Consider the following 26,514-nt stretch of genomic DNA (forward strand, 5'->3'; position numbering starts at 1 on the left):
AATTGTATGCATCTAAAGTCTAAACTATGTTAAATTTTTTGGGTACACGCAGTTGTAAATAAAAATTTAGATCCAAATACACCAATTCCAATAAAAATCTCACTGACCGCATTATTATTAAAAATGTCTCGTTATTATTTTAACAGACGAACGACTATTGAGATAACCTTTTTATGTGAAAACGCCAAAATATCCAATTGTATCCTAGTTGCCATAGATTTTGATACAAGTAGTATTATTAGCATTTATAGATTTAACCCAATAATGCAATAGAAATGTAGTCAAAAGTGAGTTAAAACTATGTTTTTTTTGTGGCAACTCTAATTTATGTATCGGTCAAAACCAGTGTCACATTATTTTGTTAATTTAAAAAAAAAATAAGTTAGAATGTATTTGACACACATTTGACAAGTTTAAAAATGTTGCAGCGCATTTGCAGCGTGAAATATTTATTTGAAAATTGTAACAGGTGCGACACTGCCAGTACTAATTATTGTATAATATATTTATATTGTGAAATAAATGAGTGTAGAAAATTTTGCTGTTTTATTTTCTTCGATACCTAATTTTAGTTATTGTCACAATATGTTCACGTGAAGCGTTGAACTAACGATATATACCTACCTAAGAAAAGTCTTTAAAGACCATTTCATTTTTACACATTCAACAAGAAAGGAAGAAAGAATTTATTTTACACCACACATAAACTGATTACAAAACATAAAAATATCACAATACTATGCGGCTCATTAGTTGGTGACAAAAACTAACAAACTACATAATCAAACTACTTAAGTAATATCACAAGTTACATGTACCATGTACCATATAAGTTGAATAATAATTAGGGAGCCGTAGAAATTAGAATAGTAAAAAATTCAACTATACACAATTTTTATAACAAGAACTACATAGACATGCGCCAGGACATTATTTTAGGAAGCTTTCAATAAAACCAACTATAATTTTAAACTAGCCTATGTTATTTCTCAAACATTCCAGTAGGTATCTACTCATTTGAAAATTCGGTTCAGCCAAAGAATTGACTTTTTACAAAAAATCCTTAACTAATTGTACTTGTATGAAACCATTCCCATAAAAAATATTAGTTTCTAGCATGTTAACCTTTTGACCGCCAGAGCAAAAACGCATCGCCGTGCCCTCCACGCCAAGCCACAAATTCAATGAGATAACCTTGAAAATAGTAGGGAGTCCAAAATGTTATCGATAAACATAATAATTCACGTCTGAATATTTGAATAAACAGCTTATAACACAAAAATAATATTTATTTAACCTCATCTCCTACTGTAAAAACTTAAGACCACATTTATAGCAACTATCAACAAAAAAAATCAACCTTTTGAGATACAAAAATACATATAAAATTGCAGCAAGTTACAGCACTATTCTCTATCAGTTACGCCCCATTGGCATGTATACATGCCAATGGCGCGGGCAACCATCCTTTTTTTTATAATCTCTCGCTTCTGATTAGGGATGTGTAGCTGTATATTATTATAACTTATCGAGTTTATTTATTAAGTTTATATGAACTATAGGTATTATTGTGGAGTGTTTATTTGTAAATATCAAAACAACTATTACCTTTAAATAAAGGGAATTGCATTAAAACTACATATTTATTTTCCAATCATTTAGTTTAATACTTGAGTTATTACAAATACTAATTATATGTAGGTACCTATTTAGGTCAATTACCATATTTTGATATGACATAGCGACAATTTGTATCATAAGAATATTCTAATAAAGGCACTGATTAGACTTATTAGGTAATAAATTTTGAAAACTGCTCGCTCACTCGCCCGCTACTCGATAAAATATTTTTACAACTTTCCGCACTTAACAACACGGCACGCGCTTACGACGTCACCAGTCCGACATCTATTCATGTCAATGGCGCAGAAGGGATTGCATATCGATACTGTGCTAGGGATGCGCATGATTGGCGAAAAGGAAAATATTCAAATCAACAATATCCACAATATAGACAATATGGTATTATACCAAAGAATGTAGTATTTAACTTTTTTCTCAGTGACTGAGCTTATATATTTTTTTTGTAGTTATTACAAAAATTAAGCGAATTAGAGTAATTTCGCTGAAATTTTAATGAAGTTACTTGAATATTACACTACATCACTAGTAGGCACGTATACATGTCATTGGCGCGAGAGAACATGCTTTTTTAGCCATTAATTAAGTTATTTTTTGTCATCAAATATTTGAATAACTACTTGGCAATTTTGTTTACTGTGTACAATTATGTAATAACTGGGGATTCAGTTCATAAACTGTATAAATAAAACACGTAAAAGTAAAGGTTTAATATGTTTAATTTGTATTTATCTATGATCTGTTTCTTGGAATGTATAGGTGTCGTTGGCGCACAGGGCACGATTGCGCATGACATCTATAGATGTCATTGGCGTTCAAAAGGTTAAAATTCAACAACACAATATTGTGTCATGTTGCTTTTAAACGAATGGTTCAGTCAGAAATGAAATTAAACAAAACAGAATCTGATTCTCATTTATTTATTTTAATGGCATTTCAACAGCTAACACGCTACTCATTATGATCACTACTCACCTTACCCAGAGCCCTACGTTCAAACGATGTCGTTGTTTTTTATACAGAATCGGTGTTTTGCAGGATTCGGTTTAGTGGTACAGGTATTTCAATGAAAGCGTTAACAAATGCATTCAGTTTCAAGACACGGCAAAAGAGAATCTTGCTGTAGTTCAAATCCGATTTTGCGACTACAAACCGATCCGGTCGTACTGCAAAATTTCAGATCTGGTGCAGACTGCAGTGGTATAGTGCATTCAATACATGAGTTCATACACGCGCCCTTGCAAAAAAAGAAGCGAAATGTGTTTATAAGTCAGGCAGAAATTTTGTATTTCCCTGAATGAGTGTGTTCAAATCGCACGCAATATCTCATAAATCATTTATTACATTCGAAGGCAAATTGTATGATTTTGGGGTCGTCAGCTGACAAACAAAGAATTCGGAATCAGGAATTTTTGATCAGGTTAGGCAAGAACTAAAATTTAAAACGGAGGTGTGAGAAAGTAAATTCTTTGCATGATACATTACTGCGAGTTTTTTAAACGGCGAAATTATACAATTTGTCTGGGATTGTAAATTTATAAGATACTGCGTGCGATTCAAGCGTGTGCTATCGTTAAAAAAATTTTTCTCTTTTTAATTTTTATCATTGTTGTGCCATGGTTGTGCCTGTCAATGTGCACTGTATGTTTAAAAATATACAGATATTCTTCTAGTAAATGAAAGGTTAAATGTTTCATATAATTCTGATCTGATGATGTCTATTTCATGAACAAAAAACTAATGTTTATCGAAGTAAATTATTTTTTCATCAAGGTAATTTTATTAATATATTATAATGATGTTTCCTTTATAGTATTTTGTTGTGTAATAAAATTATCTCCCACCTAAGTATAAATAGGGAAGAATAAAATAAAACACAAAATATTTTCAATCATCATCATTTATTAATAAACTTCGTATTCAAAATACAAAACTAAATTACTATTTAATATATTCTTTAAACATTTACATTTTTAACGTTTTGAAATACATATTAGTATTTCTTAACAGCTAATAGATATGTCGCAGTCATCTTCCTTCGTCCTTGAATTTGCGTCCTTGAATGAATGACGACATTTAATTAAATGACTAAAGGACAACTCGTCAAATTGTTGAATATAACGTTCAACGTCTTGACTGAACGTCATTTAGCAAACTCTTTGGTTTGGATAAGGGGATGGGCTCGCAACCGTCTTCTTGTGGACGTTTGGAAAAAGTAAATTTAGTCGTCATTCAATGAACGCGCTAGTCATTCAGTCAAATAGCAGATGACGGCGACATATATAAATATATATTATAGGCCCTACTTGAGGTATATATCAATTTCTATTCCTTAACTTCTTCAGAAATAGAATCTTATACTTTTTAAATAATTGTTCTATTTATTTATTTTTCTATTACAATCACTCTTCTAAACTTTTACATAACTTTTCCTCTTTTACAATAATAATAATTATAGTACTCATACAAAATATTGATCATAAATTTCTAAAATAGTAGTTTATATAATATTAAACTTACTACATAGTAAAAAATTCGATGTGCTTTCAACTTCAGTACATATAAATTTTGTTTTGTGAATATTTTCCAATACCCTGTTTTAATATACATATTTAATTAATACATATAAGTATGAAAGATTTTTCAAACAATTATTTGGATAATAATTTTAATATTCTTATTTACTTTGAACAAAAAAAATACTTTTTCTAGTTTCTGACATTTTTATAGATGTACCAATATATTTGTATTAAATTATTATTGGTCCCAGATATTACAAAATATAGATAAAAAGTGTCCCAAAAACTTTCACACATAATATGAATTTAAATATTGGAATAATAATTTTTAAAAAGCTCAATTTTAAACATTACGCGAATTTTGGAACACCCTGTATTAAAATACAACAAAAATTTACTCTTTCATAAAATCATCTAAACAGAAAACAAATCTTTGACTTATAATAAAAATTAAAATTAATTAATAGACTTCGCTTGTAGTAAGAAACGCCATCTGAAAAAATACAAAATTAAATATCTATGTAGTGATACACAAATAAATTAATTAAAATGTATGCAATGTTAAAAAAAATAACGGTTCAATATTTAACTATAACAATTAATAAATTAAGGGCTGAACCGATTTTAAGGGACTTTACTAGCAGATAGCTGAAGTTATAAGAAAAATGTTAGTCATCAAAATGTACACATTCGTAGTAATATGTTAAACTAGCTGTGTTCCGCGGTTTCACCCGCGTGGCTCAGCTCCTTTTGGTCTTAGCGTGATGATATAATATAGCCTATAGCCTTCCTTGATAAATGGGCTATCTAACACCGAAAGAATTTTTCAAACGGACCAATAGTTCCTGAGATTAGCGCGTTCAAACAAACAAACTCTTCAGCTTTATAATATTAGTATAGATTACACATCCATAGTGAGTAAAATCCCTTCGAAAATAAGTTTAAACAATAAAATTCACGATTACATAGAATCATATAAATACAGTAAATATTAAATCTTACCAATTTCAATTAATGGTGGCGGCATGTTCAAAATCACCTTTATCCAGTTGTTTCTGTTTCGTCGGTTCGTACAGCAACATGGATGTACGCTCCGGGCTTGTTTTGTTGCGTTGCATATCTGTTATATTAATATAAATATAATGTTAATAATTTAATTTAATATTCCAATATTAAGAAGCTTTAAAACTACTAAAAAGAGGTAATATATCATTGATACATGTAAGAAAGAGCAATGGTCTAAGTATAGATCCTTGCGGTACTCCAAAGCAAAATTCATACAAGATTTAAATAAAAAATCAATTAAAGATTAAATTGAATGGTTGCAATAAGATTTTATAAATCATAATTATTATAATAATGACCGGTTGGCTTGGTTGGTAGTGACCCTGCCTTCCAAGCCAGAGGTCGTGGGTTCGATTCCCACCCGGGGCAAATATTTGTGTGATGAACATCTTAGATCAAAGATGAACATAGATGTTTGCTCTGTGTCTGGGTGTTAATTATCTATATATTTATTTAAAACTAGCAGTCCGCCCCGGCTTCGCCCGTGGTACATATTTACGTTTTTTCTACATAAGAACCATCCTCGTACTTCAAGGAATATAATAAAAAAAGAATTAACGAAATCGGTTCAGCCGTTCTCAAGTTATGCGCTTACCAACACATTTTGGGATTCATTTTTATATTATAGAAGATTATATATTTGTATGTTTATCAGCCATCTGGTTTCCATAACACAAGCGAAAGCTTAGTATGGGATCAGATCGTGCCGTGTGTGAAAATTGTCCTGAAATATTTATTTGATTTATTTATTTATTCATTGTATATTTAAAAAAGTGAAGTCTCATGTCCCCAAGTGGGGTAAGGGGCAGATGCATTATACATCTGTTTCACTGATCGATTTTCTATAGGGACAAGTAGGTAGGTTCGTTTCCACCGGGAATCGAACCCAGGATCCCTCGGTGTTACGCTCACGCGTCAACCACTGTACCGAGGAGGCGGTCACAATAGAAATACTGTATATTTAGGTGTAGATTAAACAGTTTTAGGCCGCGTTTCCAATTGCAAGAAAACTTCCGCAAGAAATGTCTGACAGTCTGTCCGACAGCAGCTTGCAAGTCGAATTCCGCGTTTCCACCTGCAAGTAGACTTGCAAGCTGCTGTCAGACAGACTGTCGGACATTTCTTGCTCAAGTTTTCTTGCATATGGAAAGGCGGCCTTAGTGTGATTTGCCGGTTCGTATGGGCACTAACATCTCAAGCCGAGTCATAGTGTTTTATTTGGTCCGTGTATTTTGGTTTTAGTTCGGAAAGTATATTTTGGTTTTGTTTTTAGTTCTATTTCACGCACTAACATCTCAAACTGAGTCTCCGTCTCTGTTGCGAGGATATCTCCAGTTGTCTGCGAACCGACTGCGACGCGGAGGCGGGTCGGGCGCTGAGTGGGAACCGGACACTTGATATTGTGTCCGATAGCGCTTTTGGGTGTTCTGGAAGATAAATATTAGTATTGTATGTCAATTGCGTTGATTTTTATTAAGAACTAGCTTTCCGCCCGCTTTGTCTAAAAACTAATCTATATTATTACTCTAAGATCCGAACATAGGTCGACCTTCACCGGCGTGATAATAGAATGAGACCAATTTTATAATAAACTAGTAGTCCGCCCCGGCTTCGCCCGTGGTACATATTTCGCAATGAAAGGTAGCCTATGTCCTTTCTCGGGTATCAAAATATCTCCATACCAAATTTCATGCAAATTGGTTCAGTAGTTTAGGCGTGATTGAGTAACAGACAGACAGACAGAGTTACTTTCGCATTTATAATATTAGTATGGATATATGTATAATTTTTTATGAAGTACTAGCTTTCCGCCCGCTTTGTCTAAAACTTAATCTATACTATAATAAGCTGAAGAGTTTGTTTGTTTGTTTGAACTTGCTAATTTCAAGAAATACTGGTCCGATTTGAAAAATTCTTTCGGTGTTAGATAGCCCATTTATCGAGGAAGGCTATAGGCTATATATCATCACGCTAAGACCAACAGGAACGGAGCCACGCATGTGAAACCACAGAGCGCAGCTAGTAAATTATATACTTTTCCGAGTTTTCGATATATTTAAAGGGATAATTTATGAAATACTAGCTTTCCGCCCGCGGCTTCGCCCGCTGTGTCTAAAACCAAATAAATTATATAATCAAATCTTCCTCTTGAATCAATCTAGCTATTAAATTATAATTAACGGTATTCACAGTTTTACGGTAACATAAATATAAAATTATTTATTTACCTCGTTCAGTGAGCACAATCTCTCGATGCATCTGCATAAGTTCTATATCGTTGACCAAAACGCGTTGCTTCTTAGAGTCCAGGGTTCGAGTCCCTTCTGTGACACTGTCCTTTGTGATCTTATCTTCTATGAGAGACGAGTTTTTGCTAAGCGGTAGCTGAAATTTTAGATTATAAATTTTAATTAATAAAATTACTTAAAGATAACGTACTTTGAAGTGAAACTTCTTTAGGCGCGTTGATAGTAAAATTTCAAGTTCGCGTCATGGCAATGCCGCCACGTCATGGAGTAAGGCGACGATTTTGGTATCTTTGAATCTTACCAAAGAAGTTTCACTTCTGACACGTGTGCTCGGCATACACGCTCTTTTTTTGTATCAAAAATGTCTTTGTTATAATTGTAACTTAGGCGACGATTGAAATAATGTCATTAATGTCTATTAAATTTAAATCAGCTTGATTTGGACTACCCTCAATTATTATATAGTTGAAATTGTTGACGGTCGTCGTAAAATATAAAGACATAAATATATTGATACTATACTAAATATCCGATTTTCTTGCTACTCTTTAAAATGTTACAAAATAGTACATAATGGAAAAGATGCGAACTAAATTTTGAAAATGGTCGTTACTTAAATAGTTGCGTAAAATAAAATAAAAAAAACTTTCAGATAACCTAAACCCAAATCCATAAGCTGATCTCTACGGAATAAACTCAAAAAATATATTAAAAACTAGCGGGCCGCCCCGGCTTCGCCCGTGGTACATATTTTGCAATAAAAGGTAGCCTATGTTCTTTCTCAGGGTCTAAAGATTATCTGTGCCAAATTTCATCAAAATCGGTCCAGTAGTTTATGCGTGAAAACCATACAACAAACAAACATTTCCTCTTTATAGTATTAGTATAGAAGCATAGATATAGAAAATACCGTATTTTTCTTATACGTCGGGCTGGACTGCGGCCGATTCTTGAAATCTATATGATTCACACCCCTATTCCTAACAATCGGGGACAATTTCCTAAATTCACTCCTAGTTTCCAACTCCACTTTAATTTCACTAGAATTACTGCCTTCTGTTTCCCTTTTCCCAAATAACGGAGATAATTTTGGCTTAACGGACGTACTATCTGAATCCAAACTTTCTATAGTGATCGTTGAATCATTGTTCACTTTGATCGGCTTGACCACTATTAATCCATTGTCTTTTTGGCTAGGTATTTCAAAGTTGGGGTTCTCAAAGCCAGTTTGTGTGGCTATATCATCACTTAGCGCTGTGAAAGTTTGGGAACCTCTGTTTGATCTCGTCATACGTCGTCTGCGTTCGAGTTCTGTGTGTATGTCTGTCTGTACGCGCAGGTTTATATCTCCATAACGTCGCACTATATAGTTTAGCAGCCAGTGGTAGCCCTTTTTGAGGCCGGGGTCGATTTTTTTAGACTTTGATGGCGTCGCTTCCGCAGTGTAGGATTCGACTAGGGTCGGGCATCTATATCTGTAAAGGGGTTTTAAATTGCGTAATAGACATTAATTCATTCATTACATAGGCGTGAGCGTGTGTTTCTGCGTGTGTGCGTGTTTGTGTGAGTGTGTGTGTGTATGCATGCACATATACGTATGTCTTCATATCTGTCTGTCTTTTCGTACTGTGTAAGCTAGTATTTGAGCACCAGCTGGATATATCACCAGCATAATATTTTATGGAATAATGCTTAGTGTATAACATCTTAAAATCTTCATTGCAAAATAATCTACATTAAAAAAGTCATAACACAGAAAACTTTTTGCTTCAATAATCTAGAATGTAAGTATATAATAAGGAACATTATTTTATTGAAAAAGAAATGTGACAATTGAAACATCTTTCCAAACTAAATATCATATAACTTTCCTATTAGAATAGAAATTACCAAAACCAATTGGAAATTGAATGAATCAGAGTTTTGATATTATTTTACTAGTGAGTATCTATATTATTTTTATAGTCACTAGTATAATATTTAATACTTACTTATTAACCAACGGTTCAATATTAAGTTTCTCCACCACATCTATGTCATCCAAAGCTCCCGTTTTGTCCTGTTTGTTCGCCAACACTAGTACAGGCTTCCCTATAATTAAATTAATAAAGAAATAATGAATCAAAAGTTGATTCAGGAGTATTCTAGAATTTATATTATTGTAAATGACCTAAAAGACTTGATACATAGAAATTTTCTACTTAGAAAAATATTTTCTACGCCTTATTTATATTAAATGAATTTTCAATAAATGATTTTATACATACGAAGTATTTACAATTCAATTAGACAAGTATACTATTTAGTTTCAATAACGTAGGTATGTTAAAAAAACTTTTAATTAATATGAAAGCCAGCGGCATGGCAAATCCAATTATTTCCCAATAACACCACTGATAAGGGATATACTATACAATAAACGTACCTGATATTTTATCGTGCGATAATACCTCTTCTAGTACTGCTTTACATTCATCCAAGCGCGAATAATCGCTTGAATCTATCACAAATATAACACCATGAACTTCACTATAGTATTGCGACCATATTTGCCGAAACTGCGGCCCGCCACCCAAATCGTAAATAGTTACAGGCGTATCTTTATGTACTAAATTCACAGCCTTAAAACCAACCGTGGGTAAAACTTTATCTTCATTTTCTCCAGCTAAATTATTCACAGTTTTCGTCTTACCCGCGTTGTCTAAACCTATCAATATGAGCACAATATGACGACGTATTCGACGCCGACGGAACACGCCCCAACAATTACCCATAATTAACAACTTATAACACTAAATTGGCGATACTATCACTGATTTTCATCACAAAATTTTCAATCAACTTTGAATTTGTCGCCCGCCGCCATTCCTGTGTATACTTTTTTTTTGTTGACACAACGGTTACCAATGGCGATCGAGTTATAAGTGGCCAGTGTTATGTCAAAATAAACCACAAAATAAACATTGACAAACGATTAAAAAAAAAAGATTGCTAAAAATATATTTTAATTGTTATTTTAATCGATATAATTCTTTCTACTTTTAATAATACAATAATTGATGCTTTAACAATATCACGATGAATATGATAATCTCATTCACAAATTGAAACAATAAGTTCGTCTCCAAGGTGACATGTGTTTATGCAAGGTAATTTGAAAATAAAAGAAAATCATAACCTTAACAATATTATGAAGGTCAACAAATTATTAACGGTCGACACACAAGTAATATTTAAACTTGTAATCATCATTATTTTGTAATAGTATAACTGAAATAATATTTGAAGTTTTGGAGGGAAAATCCTACATCATGCCACACCATTTAATAAATGAAATAAAAGACAAGTTTAAAAATACATAGGACATATATTTTCAAAATAAAATAATAAATACAGGTACAATTTCTGTTTATTTACAAAGCTAACTTTGAAAATAATATTTTTAAATTACGCGCCAATAATAACGATGCAGCCATATTGAGTCTTGCTAGAACCATAAATCAAATTTGCACATTATCTGAATCTGACAATAATTTTGTCTCCATTTTTAATCGAGAAAAATGCTAAATCTTTCATGACATTGTCGAGTTGTATTTCCGCGCCTTGCATTTGGTCGTCCATTATATATAATTTAGGTGATCCCGTAAAACCTTTTGCGAATAGCCTTTGCGCTAGTGTTACCAGTTTCTGCACTGCCATAGTCGAGGGAAATTTTTTCTTGATGATTTTTCCGTTTTCATCTTGTAGTGTTATTTCTAATAGTTGAGATGTGAGTGTTACTGTTTTTTGCTGTTTCACGAGAAGACTGTCATCTGGGATGCCATATTCTGTAAAAATTACGATTCATATTATATTTGAAATATTGCTTTAAAAATTAAGACACTGCAAGGTTAATGATTCAAGCATGGGTCTTAACCCATGTCAGTTCTGAAACTGAAGGTGTTTTAGGGCAAATTATCGGCACTCATTATATTTATTATAAAACATATTCTATGCAGATGTAACCCTTTAAAAATGGAAAAATTCAAAGACATTTTTATGCCCCATCTAAGTGGTACAAGTTTACAAGCATAACTTTTCACTTATATTTTGAATAAAAAAATAAAAATCTTTAAATACTCACTATCAATTAACTCCTGGAATCTACAGTGTTCCAAATCGAATGCTTTCTTCATGTTAATGTCATTTTGCGCCAATTTCCATTCTGCGCCGTACCGTTTCATATAATCATATTCTGCCCCTCGACGTAATTCCCGCGTTATTGTTGATCCGTTTAATTCCTGTAATTAATCAGAAATTTATTTATTTTACTCTTCAATACACCTAAACAGACTTACATACTAAAACATACAAAAATAAAAGCAAGGAGCAGTTTAGTGTATTTGGCGGCTTTATCACTTAGTAGTGATCTCTTCCAGGCAACCAGGGCAGAAGGTAATCAGCACATTTAATATTAGGTTTGTACGCTAATAAGCAAAAACCACTAAACAGATTTAAATGCCGAAGTTTCAGCTCATTTTGTTAGAGGGAGAAACCGCGGGGCACAGATGATTTACAAATATTTTAGATTTTTAATAGTGCTATAGCACTCAGGGATCACATACTGTATATTGCAACTAGCCTTCCGCCCGCGGCTTCGCCGGAGAAGTAAAAGCAAATCACCCAGCATAGAAAAATCCCCGATTTTGAAACCATGGGCCTTAGCGTGATGATATATAGCCTATATAGCCTTCCTCGATAAAATATGTGCTATCTAACACCGAAATAATTTTTCAACTCGGACCAGTAGTTCCTGAGATTAGCGCGTTCAAACAAACAAACTCTTCAGCTTTATAATATTAGTATAGAAGTATAGATATTTATAGATATTTCGAAATTGGTCCAGTAGTTCTTGAGACTAACGCATTCAAACAAACAAACATTTCATTAGAATGGATTTATGTTACCTGTAAATTTCCAATTTTCGCAATAATCAGTTGTGACGCAGAGTCGTAGTCTTCAGTATTTTGCACTGGGTTCTTTAAGAAGTATAGCTTTTTGAGATTCTTTAGTTTGTTCAATTCGCTGACTGACCGCCACTGAAAATAAATTTGTATATTAAAAAGACGTTTTAATTAGGTAAAGTAAATAATATTGGTTTATATAGGATTTTGAAGTATATTTTATTGATATGTTTTATTTATTTATTTATTTAAACTCTTTATTGTGCTGCCAAAATACAAACAAAACTTATTCTAAAAGAAAAACAGCACAGAAGGCGGCCTTATCACTTAAGAGTGATCTCTTCCAGGCAACCAACTGATAGAAGGATAAATAATAAACTAGAAATCGTTTTAGTTCATTGTGAGTATAATTCGTGTGGTATTCTTTAATTACTAAGAATTATTATAAAATATTTATGATATGGATACAATAATATACTTAAGTATATGAAAGAAAGTCTTTTAAACTGTGAAGTGTGAAATAATTCGAATTAAATGAAAAAAAAAAATGTTTTTTTTTTTTTTAATATGTAGTCCATACTTACATCACGAATCCTATTCCTGTTCAAAAACAGCACTTCCAAATTTACAAAAACATCGACCTTCGCGTTTCCCGGGTCGTCGTTAAACCGTATATCCTCAATGAAGCAATCGTTCAAACTTAGTACTGTCAAATTTGACAAACAGCCCAGATTCAAAATTTCCCGCCAACAATCTATGGGGTTGCCATCTAACCGCAGAACTGTCAACGTGCTCAAAGTGTCATGTGGCGGTGTTATTTTTTTAATTCTGTTATATGCGGCTATGATTTCGTTTATATTCGGCCAGAGGTGGGATAGAGCAAGGAGGTCGGACCATTCGTAATCGCATACGGAGATGTTCAGTTTTTCGAGGTTTGCAAAGTTTTTCGATAGTTGGATCATTGTTTCTGTCGGCATGTCGATGGCCATGCGGTTTTTACTGTAATGAGAATAAAGGTTTCGTAAATTATTGTTTTATTCAAAAATTTGTTTTTTTTATTCACTAAAAATATAAAGGAAATAAGATGAGATATAAAAATAGGATTAAAAGAAGTTATGTATTCGGTCAATTTCAAGAATCTTAAAAATAACTAGTGTCTGTCTATTTTTTCCGGCTAACCGGTACGGCAAGACCGATTTTGTTGGACCTTTACTGACAGATAACCAATGTAATAAGAACTAACTTAGACTATTTTTTTCTGATATTTCATAAGGATTAGGAACATTAGGATAAAAAGGAGAAAATTTACGCGGATGAAACCGCAGGACACAGCTATAGCTTGACCGTAGTGGCTGTAGGCCTGTATAGGTAAGTGCGCGGCGAGGCGGGGGACGGTACCAACCGTTCTGTTTCTTTCTAACTTCTAACTCGTGCTCTTTCTTACCCATTCCCAGCCTCACCGCACATACCTATTACCTACACCACCCTACAGCCACTGTGGTCAAGCTATAGCTGTGTCCTGCGGTTTCATCCGCGTAAATTTTTTCCCTTTTTATCCTAATGTTCCTAATAATTATGAAATATCAGAAAAAAGTAGCCTATGTTACTTCTTATTACTTACTGCAAGTGAAAGTCCCATAAAAATCGGTCCAGCCATACAGGAGGTTAGCTGGAACAAACAGAGCGGTCAAGCTATGTATTTTCACTCACCTAACATCAAACTCCCTCAAATCCGGCAGCTGAGCGCTCAACGTGATCACTTCCCGCCAATTCGAGAACAGATTCTGCGATACATCCAAGCTTCTTACATTGGGACATAGAGAGAACACATCGCCCGCTTTAGCTACGGCTTGATCGTGGACGCACACTTCGAGAAGGCGGTCGAATTTTCTGGAACGTGTGTGTAGAATAAGTGATTTGCATTGACTTGATGACTTATTTTTTTACCAAATTCTGCACAAAAATGTGTTGGAGACTATAATTGTTTGATTGTTGAATGGTGTTGATCTCATGATCAAAAATATTTCACCAAAAAGGTGGAAAATTGCATTTTAGGCCCAAAAAAATAACTTCATTAATTATTTTCACTGTAATCTGAAAAGTTTTATTGAAGGTATCTATATGTATGTAAATATGTACTAAAGTAATAAAATAAATAAAAATCAAACAAATTGTAGGAATGGCTGGATTACATTTAAACATTATTTATGTATACGATAGTCCCTATGAAATGCTATAATTATGCTAGTTATATACACATACTGTTTCTGATGAATCTTCTCGAAGCCGACCATTTCAATAAACGGAGCGCCCATTTCACGCTTCCATTCATTGATGACTGTCCTGCGGTGAGCTGCTACGGTTTCATCCTGAAATATAATAATATTATTTTGTTGTACATTTATTTATGAACCTGAATTCCTATAAATCTCTCTTACATAATGCTTTCTTTATTAAAGGGAATTTTGTTAAAAAGAGCGGTCACAAACCAGAATGTTCTAGATTCATAAAACCAGGAAAGTCATATTTTTTAAATTTTCAAAGTTATTTTTTTGATTCAAATATTTTTTTGCATCACTGGATCGCCCGCCCTACAAGTCTCAATACATTCATAACCAAGTGCTGAATGTTCTATGAACAGATTGCATTCACACATACATAAAAAAAAAAAAAAATTTTGATATTGCTCTTAAGTATATGATGATTACCTAATGGTAAAAACAAATTGATTACAATAATTGGCAGTACTTATCTAAATAAAATATTATACAAATTACAATTTAATTATTAATTGTTTGTTTCTTATGATTTAACTCAAAAACTACTCCACCTTGACATTGATAAATATTGTCATTGTTTTGTCTTATTCACTTTTAAGATATTTTAGATAACAATGAAAGAAAAAATAAGTACATTCCAAATGGAATAGCTGCTTTCCAAGCCGGTGGTAAATGGTAAAAATATGTTATGGCAATTCAAAAGTGCTTCTAAAAGAAGTCTAGTCAAGTAAATAAATTGTTGAGCTTGAAAGTTAGATTTACTTTTAATATACACTAAACATGTCAGCTAAAACATAATTTATAGCTATGTATGTATATTATCTGAACATCTAAAAAAAGTTTATTGAAAATTCTTTTGAGTATTAACTTCTGAATCCAAACAGATAACAATATATAAGTTCAAGTTCATAATTTCAGTTATTTACGGTATTTGAACTTTTATAATAACAATATTCATGTTGAATTGAAATTATTATGCATCACATGAGCCAAATACATGACATGTTTTTTTTCATTAAAATAAAGAAATAAATGCCTCAATTTTTTTTTAATTATTTTTATGCAATAAAACAACAAAGGTTAACTTGAGAGTGAGACATACTTTTAAGTTTTAACCTACACTATAAATAAAATGTTAACAGTTGTTGTTAATAAAACAATAACAACACTTATCAAAACAGTCTTTTGTGTGGGTGTGGATGATTCATAATTCAATTGTATGTATATGGAACATTATAACAAAGTTCTTAGTAACTTTAATAGTGAAATCAAATTAAAAATGTAGTTTTAAGTATATTAGACTTTACCTCGCGATCTCCGTAATACTTCTGTATAGCCTCTGCACAAGTTATCATGGGAGAAATTTTGTTCGGGCGTACAAAAGAGCCCGCTCCAGGCTTCGTCGCTTTAAAGTACTGGATCCCATCAACACATCCATCATGCTTCCCGCGCTCAACATTATCCCACTCGACTCCGTACCAAATACCCTTATATCCCTGAACTTCACCAATATATTTCACAGTACCAAAATCGTCATTACTTTTTACTCTACTACCAATGGTCACTTGAATTTCGTTCTCATCGGAACCGTTTCGACTATCCATCGCGCCGTTACAAAATTTTGGTATTAAATTTACAGGCATAGCGCCCACCATTATTTTTATGTTTTCGAAAAAGGAACTATTTATCAAAAGAAAAACAGATTGATCTCTTTTCGGAAAGCTCTGCGTATGACAACTGTCAAGCTGACATTTAACAAAGGAGTCAATAGACTGTCGATAAGGGGTGGGGCTGCCATAAATAGTATTTCCTTTGCATGTAATGCTTATGCATTGGGAAAATAAATTATTATACATTTCACCTATACCTTCTGAAGAATATTCTTACATAGGAAATAGATATATAAGTCATCAAGAGAAGTTAATAATTTTGTTATGATATAAACCATGAACTTAATTTTAATAATATTAGCCCTACTAATATTACCACATAACACATAAATCTGGGGAAATATTAAGTGCCCAAGCACTTAATAGATTAAGTTGAAACTTTTTTGAGATTCCCGTTTGGCGAATTATGAACAGACTAGCATTTAATAACATTATTGGTTTATCTTTAACTTCATAAGAACGATAATAAAGTACATATTTGCAATTATAAAGGATAACTTTTTTTTCTACTTATCTTTATATTCATCTTAATAATATTCCAAATGATGATGATAATGAAATTTTGGAAACCTATTTTGTTGGGCTAAACTGCCTTAGAAAGCGGCAACGGCTTATGTTTATGGCAGCCCTGTTATAAAATAAGGTTATAAAAAACTTTCATAATTTCACAGATGTACAAAAGATGGCAGCACTTGTATGAGCCTGTGACAGTTTCAACTATTAACCTCTCAAACTTGATTGGTCGGTCATTGTTCAGCTATAACGCGACCCCGTTAAAGAGGTTCTAAATAAGGACGAAAATTATAATATATGTCCGGTTTTATATTAAATTAAATTTACATTTTGCAAATAAGATCGAAGTTAATTTCCTTAGGATAGTAAGAATATTTAGTATGTGAACGAAAATCAAATATAGCAACGCGGGTGAATTTTAAAAATAATATAACATTTTGTGCGGATGTTACTCTAAATGGGAGGTGTGACCGGCAGATCTCGGTGATTTTTTTTAATTCGCTATTGTCGTCGGCTTGCAGTGCTAGCGTCCTCTCGCACAAATATTCGCCGAAAAGTGAGAAAATCGGAACGTAAACGAAAAAAACAGACAGTGCTTTTGATTTTTGACAAAAATGGCCACCCTCAAAGTGCCAGCCGTGTATCTGAGTCGATAATTTTGAAATGTTCGCGTGTGTTTGTGAAAATATGCTGTTTTTAAGTGAACAATTGTTCCGTGCTGTGCAATAGTGCATCAGAATTGATTTTGACAAAGGATACATAATAAAAATGAGGTATGTACATTTCGTAGAGCTTTCGCGACGAAAACAAATAAATAATGTTTAATATGAGCTCGCACGCGTCGATCTATAATTAAACTTTAATATTTACCCTTTCTCGTCCATCTGTTTGTTCTCTAGCTAGGTTTATGACCGAGTTAATATAACGTAAACAGACATCCCTGTCATGGTACATCGATCAAGTAATTATGCTCATAATTATAGTTTTATGAATGAAATTGTATAAAGCTCTGTGTTTTATGTAAATACCTTGTTACGGTATACGATGAATGAAAAATGTACTCGATTGCAATTATTATTGATTTTTGTTTCTCGTAATGGGTATTGTACCCCACACGTTGGTTTTATAGATTATTTTCGTTTCTCCCTAGGGCTGAACATGCAGAGTTGACCTTGAATTTGGGGATCAATTTATGAGAATGACTCTGTAAGGACGACACGTAATTTTTCTTTGAATTAGGGTGAGCCCAATAAGAAGGGAAAGTCGGTGTGATATTTATTCTGTATATTTATCAAATCGAACTCATTTTCATTGGATAGGGAAGGTGAATAACTGATAACAGTTTTATAGGAAATAAATGTAATTTTCGTAATTTATTACGATTTATGATATGCAACAAATAGGAATAAAAATAAAGATTATTCTAAAACTGAAAATAAACATTTTCAGAAACATAATTTAGCATTTTTCTTATTGTTTGCCAATTTTTCACATATTTATCAGTTATCTATACTTACAATGTACAATTATTGCATTACTAATTTTCATGGAAAACATTATTTCCAAATTGAATTATACATTGTCAAGTTTAATCTATTCTATGAATAATTTGTGTAATAAAGCACAAGTAATTAATGTAATGGCTGTTTTGAACTTTAGACAATAGAATTTTAACAATATAGTATTATTTTTATACACTATCTTTTTGCCTCGGCTCCTGGGTAGATATTTATTTTTTTGGCTTTTCAATTTTTTATAACATAATACCTTAATACATATATAGTGATGTCCTGTGTCTCCACCCCAGTGTGGGCACCACCCATGGGGCAGATGCATTATACATGTACATCTGTTTCACTTATCAATTTTCATTAATATCAAGTAGCCTATTGTGTCCTGCCAGATTAAGACATTATTTTTTCCTTCAAACTCAAACATTTATTTATTCAATTAGACTTCTTCTAGAAGCACTTTTAAATCGTCATAACATATTTTAAAACATTTACCACTGATTCGGAAAGCAGTATCTATGGAGAAGAACCGGCAAGAAACTCCATAGTTGCTCTTGAAAATCATGTCTTTGTCTCCACCCGGAATTGAATCCAGGACCACGCATTCCACGCTCATGCATTAACCACTGCACTGTGCTGAAGAGGCGGCCTTAATATGAATAGATTAAAAAATTAAATTAAAAACTACTCCATTGTTGTTATCATTAATTAATTGTTATGCTAGGTCATGTCCCACACAATACAATTAACCTATGACTTAATTTAGCAAATGGTTGTGTTCTAATACAATTTAATGTCTCTTGGGTATTCATTTAATAGTTAATACATTTAATAAATTGTTTTTAAAGTTATATCTATTTTTTTAGTAGATGGTCTATCTTCCAAAATAATTTATACTAATACTAGCAGTCCACACCGGCTTCTACTTCAAGGAATGTTATAAAAAATATTATTCTCCAGTTTTGCGCTTACCAACACATTTAGCGATTAATTTTATATTATATATAGATTATAATATTATTCACTAATATTATTAATGCAAAAGTTTATCTATTAACTTTAATTGCAGAGGCTTCGAAAGCACATTAGCAATTTCGATGAAATTTAGAAAAATAGTTGCAGACCCATATACCTACTGTTTGAATTTTTCAAAGGCACCTCCACCCACATTGAAAAAATGCTGATTTAAATGTTCAAAAGTTTTTAGTCAAAAGCTTCATATAATTTAAATATTGAGTTATGATGTGATTTCAGCTGTGGCCTGTTAAAAAGTTTTAAAAGGATTAAGGATTGTACTTGAACTAGATGTTTAATAATACATACATATATTCATTACGAATGTGTAAAGTTTTCAATTAAGTAAATTAAAAAAAGGTAGCTTCACAAATTATTAAGCAATAAGACTTGATGAGACATATCATAATAATTTTAAATTTTTCTAGAGCAACTTTTTGTATCAAATTTATCGAACCATACTTACGCATATATCTTGTATCTTGCAGGACTAGTAATATCAAGGTTGACATATTTTTTTCAATAAAACATTTTGCGTCCATTCAGTTTAACATTTCTCACCGGATATGCTCATTTTAATGTACATTAAATTATTCAGCCGTATAAGTCGCTGTTCGTCATTTTCAAGGTAATCTTCTATAAATAATTTATTGATAGTGCATATTGCATGTTCGCTTATGCTATTTGAGGATGGCCTCAGTTATATGATAAGTTTGACATTATAATCTTTAATATACTTATATAAATCTCATGTCACAATGTTTGTCCTCAATGGACACCTAAACCACTTAAGAGCCCATTATACTGAAAGTTTAGGCATTTTAGGCACTGAGACGGCTCGCGCCCGCGTTGCGCAGGAGCCGGCGCGGCATGAACTCCGGTGACCTATGAAGGCGGGCGAATACGCCACAGTATAAATAAATCAGTAGTTCGATTTTATTTGCTATCGTAGGAATGTATTTGATAAATAAATTTACTACTTATCCTATACCATTAAACGAGCAATATTTGAATATTTATATATTTGTTTGTATATATACAGTGTGGAAGTTTTCGATGTGCCCTGAATGGAAAGTACTTTAAATACTAGGGATAGCAAATTTTTCTGAAAGGTAACATTCCTTTTTCAAATTTTACTTTATTATTAAAATCGATAGAAACAATATAAAATATAATTTATTTTTAATTTCTCGTAAAAATATTTGCTCTTAGAAATAAAAATATCATGGAATCTAACATTTTTATTGTAGAATCAACATCATCTCAACATAAAGAACGCTTCTGGTTTATTGGTCTATTTTATACATACATTTAAAGTTTAAAATGAAACTCTCGTTCTGGATACATTAATTTATTTTCTTCTGAAAATATTGGTAATAATAATTAAAAGTAAAACAAATAAAAAAGGCAAAATAATATGTAATTGAATATAAGTATGTAATAAGTATGTTAGTGTATTCAACCAACTTAAAAAAGTGTGAGTATTTTACAACAATTTGAATAATAATCAATTAATGATTGAAAATGACACCCGTGACGAAAAGATGTAAAGTTTTCGTCCGCACCATCTTGAATTTTAGTTTTGACCTCATATTGGTTAATAGCTACCCCAATAACCATGAAAATGATACCCATGACGAAAAGATGTAAAATTTTCGTCAGCACCATCTTGGATTTTAGTTTTGACCTCATATTCGTTAATAGCTACCCCAAAAACCATGAAAATGACATTCATCACGAAAAAAGTCAAATTTTCGTCGGCGCCATCTTGGATTGTTGTTTTATAAAAATAATATTTGTCATACTCATTGAATACAGATCAACCAACATCATAATAGTCTTTCTACTAGTACTTCAAAACTTTGCCGCTATTCCTATTCAACAACCCATATAAAAGAGGATCTCAGGCAAGGTAATTTTTAAAACATTTTACAAGGTAATTTTTTTAAATCACTACATAGTATAAAACAAAGTCGCTTTCACTGTCCCTATGTCTCTATGTCCCTTTGTACGCTTAAATCTTTGAAACTACGCAACGGATTTTATAGTTCTTTCGATTCCCGGTCGAAGAAAATGAATTTTTGAAAATCTTTGAATGCAGTTCTATTTCTTTTTAAAAATAAAGGAAATTTGCTATCTCCAGTATTTCTAGTACTTTCACCCAGGGCCCATCGAAAATTTCCACACTGTATTTACAAACAAATATATTAATATGCAAATATTGCTCGTTTAATAGTATAGAATAAGAGGTTAATTTATATTTACAACAATAATCCTAGGATAACAAACAAAATCAAACTACTGATTTATTTATACCGTGACGTGCTCGCCGTTTTACTCGCCGCTCGGTTCTAATACGCGAGCGGCGACTAAAACGTGGTCGGGAGCAAAACTAGCACAGGTCCTCCTTCGATGACGTCCGGCTGGACTCTGGCGGCACTGACGTGGTGCGCGCGAGTCGCATTTTACGTATTATATTTTATATAGAAAAAAATAAGGGCTAAATTATAAATCTATCCAAAAATTTCCCTGTAAAACCTGATTAGTAAATTAAATGTAAAATTTTCATAAACATAGCGTTCCCCTAATTCTCATAAAACTGATTATGCTTTCAAAATCGATGTTACTTCTGATTTTTTTTTGATCGAGTTAAATGTTTAATATTGTGTTTTTATCCAAAAAAGTCACTAGATCAAACGTTTATCTGTGCTATATATTTTTTTAGGATTTTAAATATGATGATTTCTATCCAAAAACCATGATTTAGAAACATACATTTTGAACAATGGCCCCTGATTTTTGTATGGCGTTTATGATTGAAGGTGAGACTTGTTGCTGGTGAAGTTGTTTCGAAATAGGATGATATTACTGAAATTTTAAAGTGAATGGAATGTGCAATACCTAATTGTATGTAAATGGCTAGTTTTTTTGCCCTGTTTTTGCTAATAATAATCTTATCATGTTATACATTATAAGTTACAATGAAATCACATATTTTTGAATTGTTTCGGCGACAGTTTACGAAATCGTATTTATTATGATTATTACTTGAATCTATTGCTTTAACAAAAAATTATCTAATCTCATTCAGCAATTTAAGCATTTAAATATTATATTACAGAGGGCCTTTTACTATGTAAGTTATTATAGTTTTTTCCGTGTAGGGATGAAGCAAGTAGTTGCTTCACGAAGCTTCATAGTAAGCAACGATCGTGACGTCACAACATAAATAATGTTGGTAGCGTTTTCTAAATTGTCACCTAAATTACTACGTCCTACCGACAAATATAATTTACACGCATGCAACAATTGGTGACAATTATATTTTGAAATCGCCCTATAGGACGCGACAGCTAATGAGTTTACCGCGTGCGGCGTAGTTGTTTTCATTATTTTTCTTAATTAAATATGTAGTGTGGGGTGGTTTTCTTGTTATTTTCTTTGCTTTATGTGTTTACTAACTGTTCGTGGTAAAAAGAAAACCCGCATGGTTCCCGTTTCCTTGGGATTTTCGTGATCCTATGTGTTAATCCAAGTTACACTCTATGTGCCAAATTTCATGAAAATCGGTTCAGCAGTTTTTGCGTGAAGGAGTGACAAACAAATATGTAACAGAAAATGTAGATGTTTTGAAACAGCTTTTAATGGACTTAAAAAAAAGAGGAGCTTCTTTCTATTTAGACATAGGTAGTCTTCTTGAAGTATTCTAACGAGCTGTTTATTTTAGGGCTGATTTTTCAATCCTTGGTTAATACTTATTCGTCGAATAACGTATTAAACTACCATTTCAAAACCTACCATTTCTTTGCCCGTCTTTGACAGTTTACGGGTGACATTTTAATATAATCGTGTAATACTTTATTGGGCGGATAAGTTTTAACTATGGATTGAAAAATCGGCCCTTAAATGAAAAACAACGATACAGATAAAAATTCCCATTCATAATGTAGGTGCGATATTCACATTTATCATAATGTTCCAATGACTAATCTTTCATCAATGCAATTATTGGATTATAAAATGATTACGTATTACGCATGCGAGTGATTAATTATACACTTGTGAATGTAGTTTACTATAATTTGCAATCTAGGATATAACTACAATCGTTTTATAATCTGTTTTATCCTATCCTATCCTATTATTAATACATATTATAAATGCGAAAGTTTGTGAGGATGGGTGTATGTGTATGTATGTTTGTTACTCTTTCACGCAAATACTACTGAACCGATTACAATGAAATTTAGCACATAGAGGGTAACTTGGATTAACACATAGGATAGGTTTTATCCCGGAAATCCCAAGGGAACGGGAACTATGCAGGTTTTTCTTTGAAAATGCAAACGAAGCCGCGGGCGGAAAGCTAGTGTCAATATATTTTGTCTCGTCTCTAAAAATAAGTGAAAGCACTTAACTAACTAGCAGTAAGTATATATTTGCGACATTAGCCCATGTTATGTCTCTCTACAAGGTCTCTCAACTATCTCTGTTGCAAAATTCATCTGAATGCACTTTAGCGTCGCGTCGGCTACACAGACAATTTCTCAATTATAATACAAACGTAGTATATTAGTTTTAAATCATACATTTATTATTATTAAACTCAAGTAGGTACCTAACATTACAGCTTATGTTATTACGTAGATATACTCTGATGATACCAAGAAATAAGCAATGATAGAAGATGTAGGTAGGTATGACGAGTAAAGCGCGTCACACACGGTGAAGATACTATCATATTTTATCTTAAGATACTGTTATATTTTATATTACAGTATCTTAACGCATCCGGTATCAGCGTTCAGACCATCATTTTTCTTTTTGTCATTGCGTACTTTAGACTCCTGTAGAACCGCCATCCTGTTACAAATGACCCACAAAATTTCGCGTCATTTGTAACAGGATGGCGGTTCTACAGGGGTCCTTAGTACGCAATGACAAAAAGAAAAATGATGGTCCGAACGCTGATACCGGATGCGTTAAGATACTGTAATATAAAATATAACAGTATCTTAGGATAAAATATGATAGTATCTTCACCGTGTGTGACGCGCTTAAGTGTGACATCCGCATTTCAACCATTATTTCATTTGTTTCTCGCCATGTGATCGACGTTGGAAATTGAAATAATCGACTGTTGGACACGCAGGTCTCTACACATTGGTCTTATACCAAGGAATTAAGAATGAACGAACCTTATGGAATGTGCTAGGTTCTATCCCGGATAGTTACATAAAAGTAAAAACAATAAATTTATTAGTCTTAATTTCTTGATAATTTTCAGATAATTCTTATTTTATATCGAATTTTGCGATGCGATTTGCGAGTCGTGATCAATGCGAAAATATATCTTAGATATTTCTTGTGTACTTAAATATTGTTGTAAGTTGGTACTGACGTATTTTTAGGCAAGTTGACAGTCGAATAAAGGTGCTATAATAAATAACCTCGTTAAAACTACTACTACTACTGTGCCTAGCCTTATCCCAGTTCACTTGGGGTCGGCTCTAAATAACCTCGTTAAAAGTCAAGTAGAATTCACAAACAACTATACGATCGGAATTATAGCTAATTTTTGGATTAAATTTCCAGGAAAGCCATTAACTAATAAGAATTCTATGAATATTTCAATTAGGACAGTAGGTACCTAGTTGAAATGTAACACCATAGACACATAGAATATGTAAAAATGTTTTATACACACGATTTTGTTTTTGTATCTATGTCGTGGCCATATTGTAGATTTGCTCATTTCATAAAATGATTGATCATTTCACGAAATGGTCGTTATATCGATTGGTATACCAATCTGAATTCTGTAGGCCGTAGCAGATAGAGAGAATCTGTAAGAAAAGTGTCAAGACAAGTTGCTCAAACGCTTGGATGGAATCATGGATTCCGGGTAAATTTACCGGGTACCTTTGTGCTTATATAATCTATATCTGTATCAAATTTTAAACAGATCCGATCAGCTGTTTTTGCGTCAAAGAATAAGGAACATATTTTCTACTTAATATATGCTTTATCAATCTTAATCCTGTAGGATATAAATTATATTATACTGAATATATAGGAAATCTTTCCTGTCGGAAAGTCGTTTATGAATAAAGCCATCATTTTGTTTCGAGCGAAGACGAGGAGGCTAAGCTTTGCAAAAAATAAAATTAATACCAAGTATAGTCTCACTCAAGTCTAAGTGTGGTAACGGAATTTCTTGTGAATAAAATGTCGTTTTATGTGACGCTTTTGCGACGTGAGTCACCCGGGTTTGCTCACACTTTGAATCACTGCGAGCGCGCATGGTGAGATGTTTTAGCGGGAAATAAGTACATAATACTGTTTATTTTTAATATTAGTATGGTGTTTTTTTTATTAAGACGAGTTTTGCGAATGACTGGATAGTTATACTATGACGATTTATTGGGAAACAAAATTCATTCTTGTTAGTTGTAGCACAGACTAATAATAATATACTACGGTTGTAGCATAGTACTTTTATACATATATTCTGTGGTTGTAGATATTTGTTTCCGGCTTCCGAAAAATGTTAGTTCTCAAATAGGCTATTAAGGACGCTGTCACAAATCTGCGTTACTCAAATTTAGGTATCTAACGACGTAACTTTGTTCGCGGCAATATCACGCTCACGTAAACATAGCGCATTCCATTTTATAGACCATCTTCATACTTGATATTATTTTTAATTTTTGATATTATGTATTTTTATTGAAATTGATTCCAGAAGATTACTAGGAACTTTAAAAATTCATTTTGTTACTTTTATTAGTAGGTACGATCCTAATAAGTATATTCAAACAACTTAAAAAAGTGTGACTATTTTACATCATTATTTCATTGAATAATAATCTATGAATTGTATACAATATCAAAGCTTTTTAAGAAATGTAGAATTATTATCATACATATGATGTTACCGGCACTGTATTAAATCCGGCATTGTATACAATTCTTAGTAAATGTATGTTATTCCGAAAAATAGTCGGAATGAAATAAATTATAGGTATTCGTCACATAACACATTACCTAGGATACTCTTAAATCTGAACTTTTCCTACGTAGCAAACACATTTGCAAGTGTGGGTGGTT

The 26,514-nt window shown here is 32.5% G+C and overlaps 3 protein-coding genes across 3 annotated transcripts in view; 1 reads left to right on the forward strand and 2 right to left on the reverse strand.

The window, feature by feature from the left end:
• Positions 1–4,540: 4,540 nt before the first annotated feature.
• LOC149476650 (uncharacterized) lies at positions 4,541–10,408 on the reverse strand. Its single transcript, XM_089711911.1, has 7 exons — positions 9,900–10,408; positions 9,466–9,565; positions 8,385–8,949; positions 7,454–7,610; positions 6,518–6,652; positions 5,163–5,280; positions 4,541–4,653 (listed from the first exon to the last, which is right to left on the reverse strand). The coding sequence occupies exons 1-6, from the start codon at positions 10,246–10,248 to the stop codon at positions 5,168–5,170; spliced, it is 1,419 nt and encodes a 472-aa protein (XP_089568037.1). The 5' UTR covers positions 10,249–10,408; the 3' UTR covers positions 4,541–4,653; positions 5,163–5,167.
• Positions 10,409–10,827: 419 nt separating this feature from the next.
• On the reverse strand, positions 10,828–16,450 carry Tbce (Tubulin-binding cofactor E). Its single transcript, XM_089711709.1, has 7 exons — positions 16,004–16,450; positions 14,680–14,786; positions 14,128–14,307; positions 13,002–13,416; positions 12,421–12,552; positions 11,598–11,754; positions 10,828–11,301 (listed from the first exon to the last, which is right to left on the reverse strand). Exons 1-7 carry the CDS (start codon positions 16,349–16,351, stop codon positions 10,988–10,990), a joined length of 1,653 nt encoding a protein of 550 aa, XP_089567835.1. The 5' UTR covers positions 16,352–16,450; the 3' UTR covers positions 10,828–10,987.
• A 909-nt stretch (positions 16,451–17,359) lies between these two features.
• Positions 17,360–26,514, forward strand: part of ena (ENAH actin regulator enabled) — an 83,941-nt gene continuing 74,786 nt past the window's right edge. Inside the window, exon 1 of the mRNA XM_089711900.1 lies at positions 17,360–17,652. Coding sequence (XP_089568026.1) covers positions 17,648–17,652 — 5 coding nt within the window. The 5' untranslated portion in view covers positions 17,360–17,647. The remainder of the gene's footprint in view (positions 17,653–26,514) is intronic.

The sequence above is a fragment of the Colias philodice genome, chromosome 27 (genome assembly GCF_061535455.1).
Source record: "Colias philodice isolate Cphi_HAF_F1 chromosome 27, ilColPhil1 Martin Lab GWU primary, whole genome shotgun sequence".
Taxonomy (NCBI): Eukaryota; Metazoa; Arthropoda; class Insecta; order Lepidoptera; family Pieridae; genus Colias; species Colias philodice.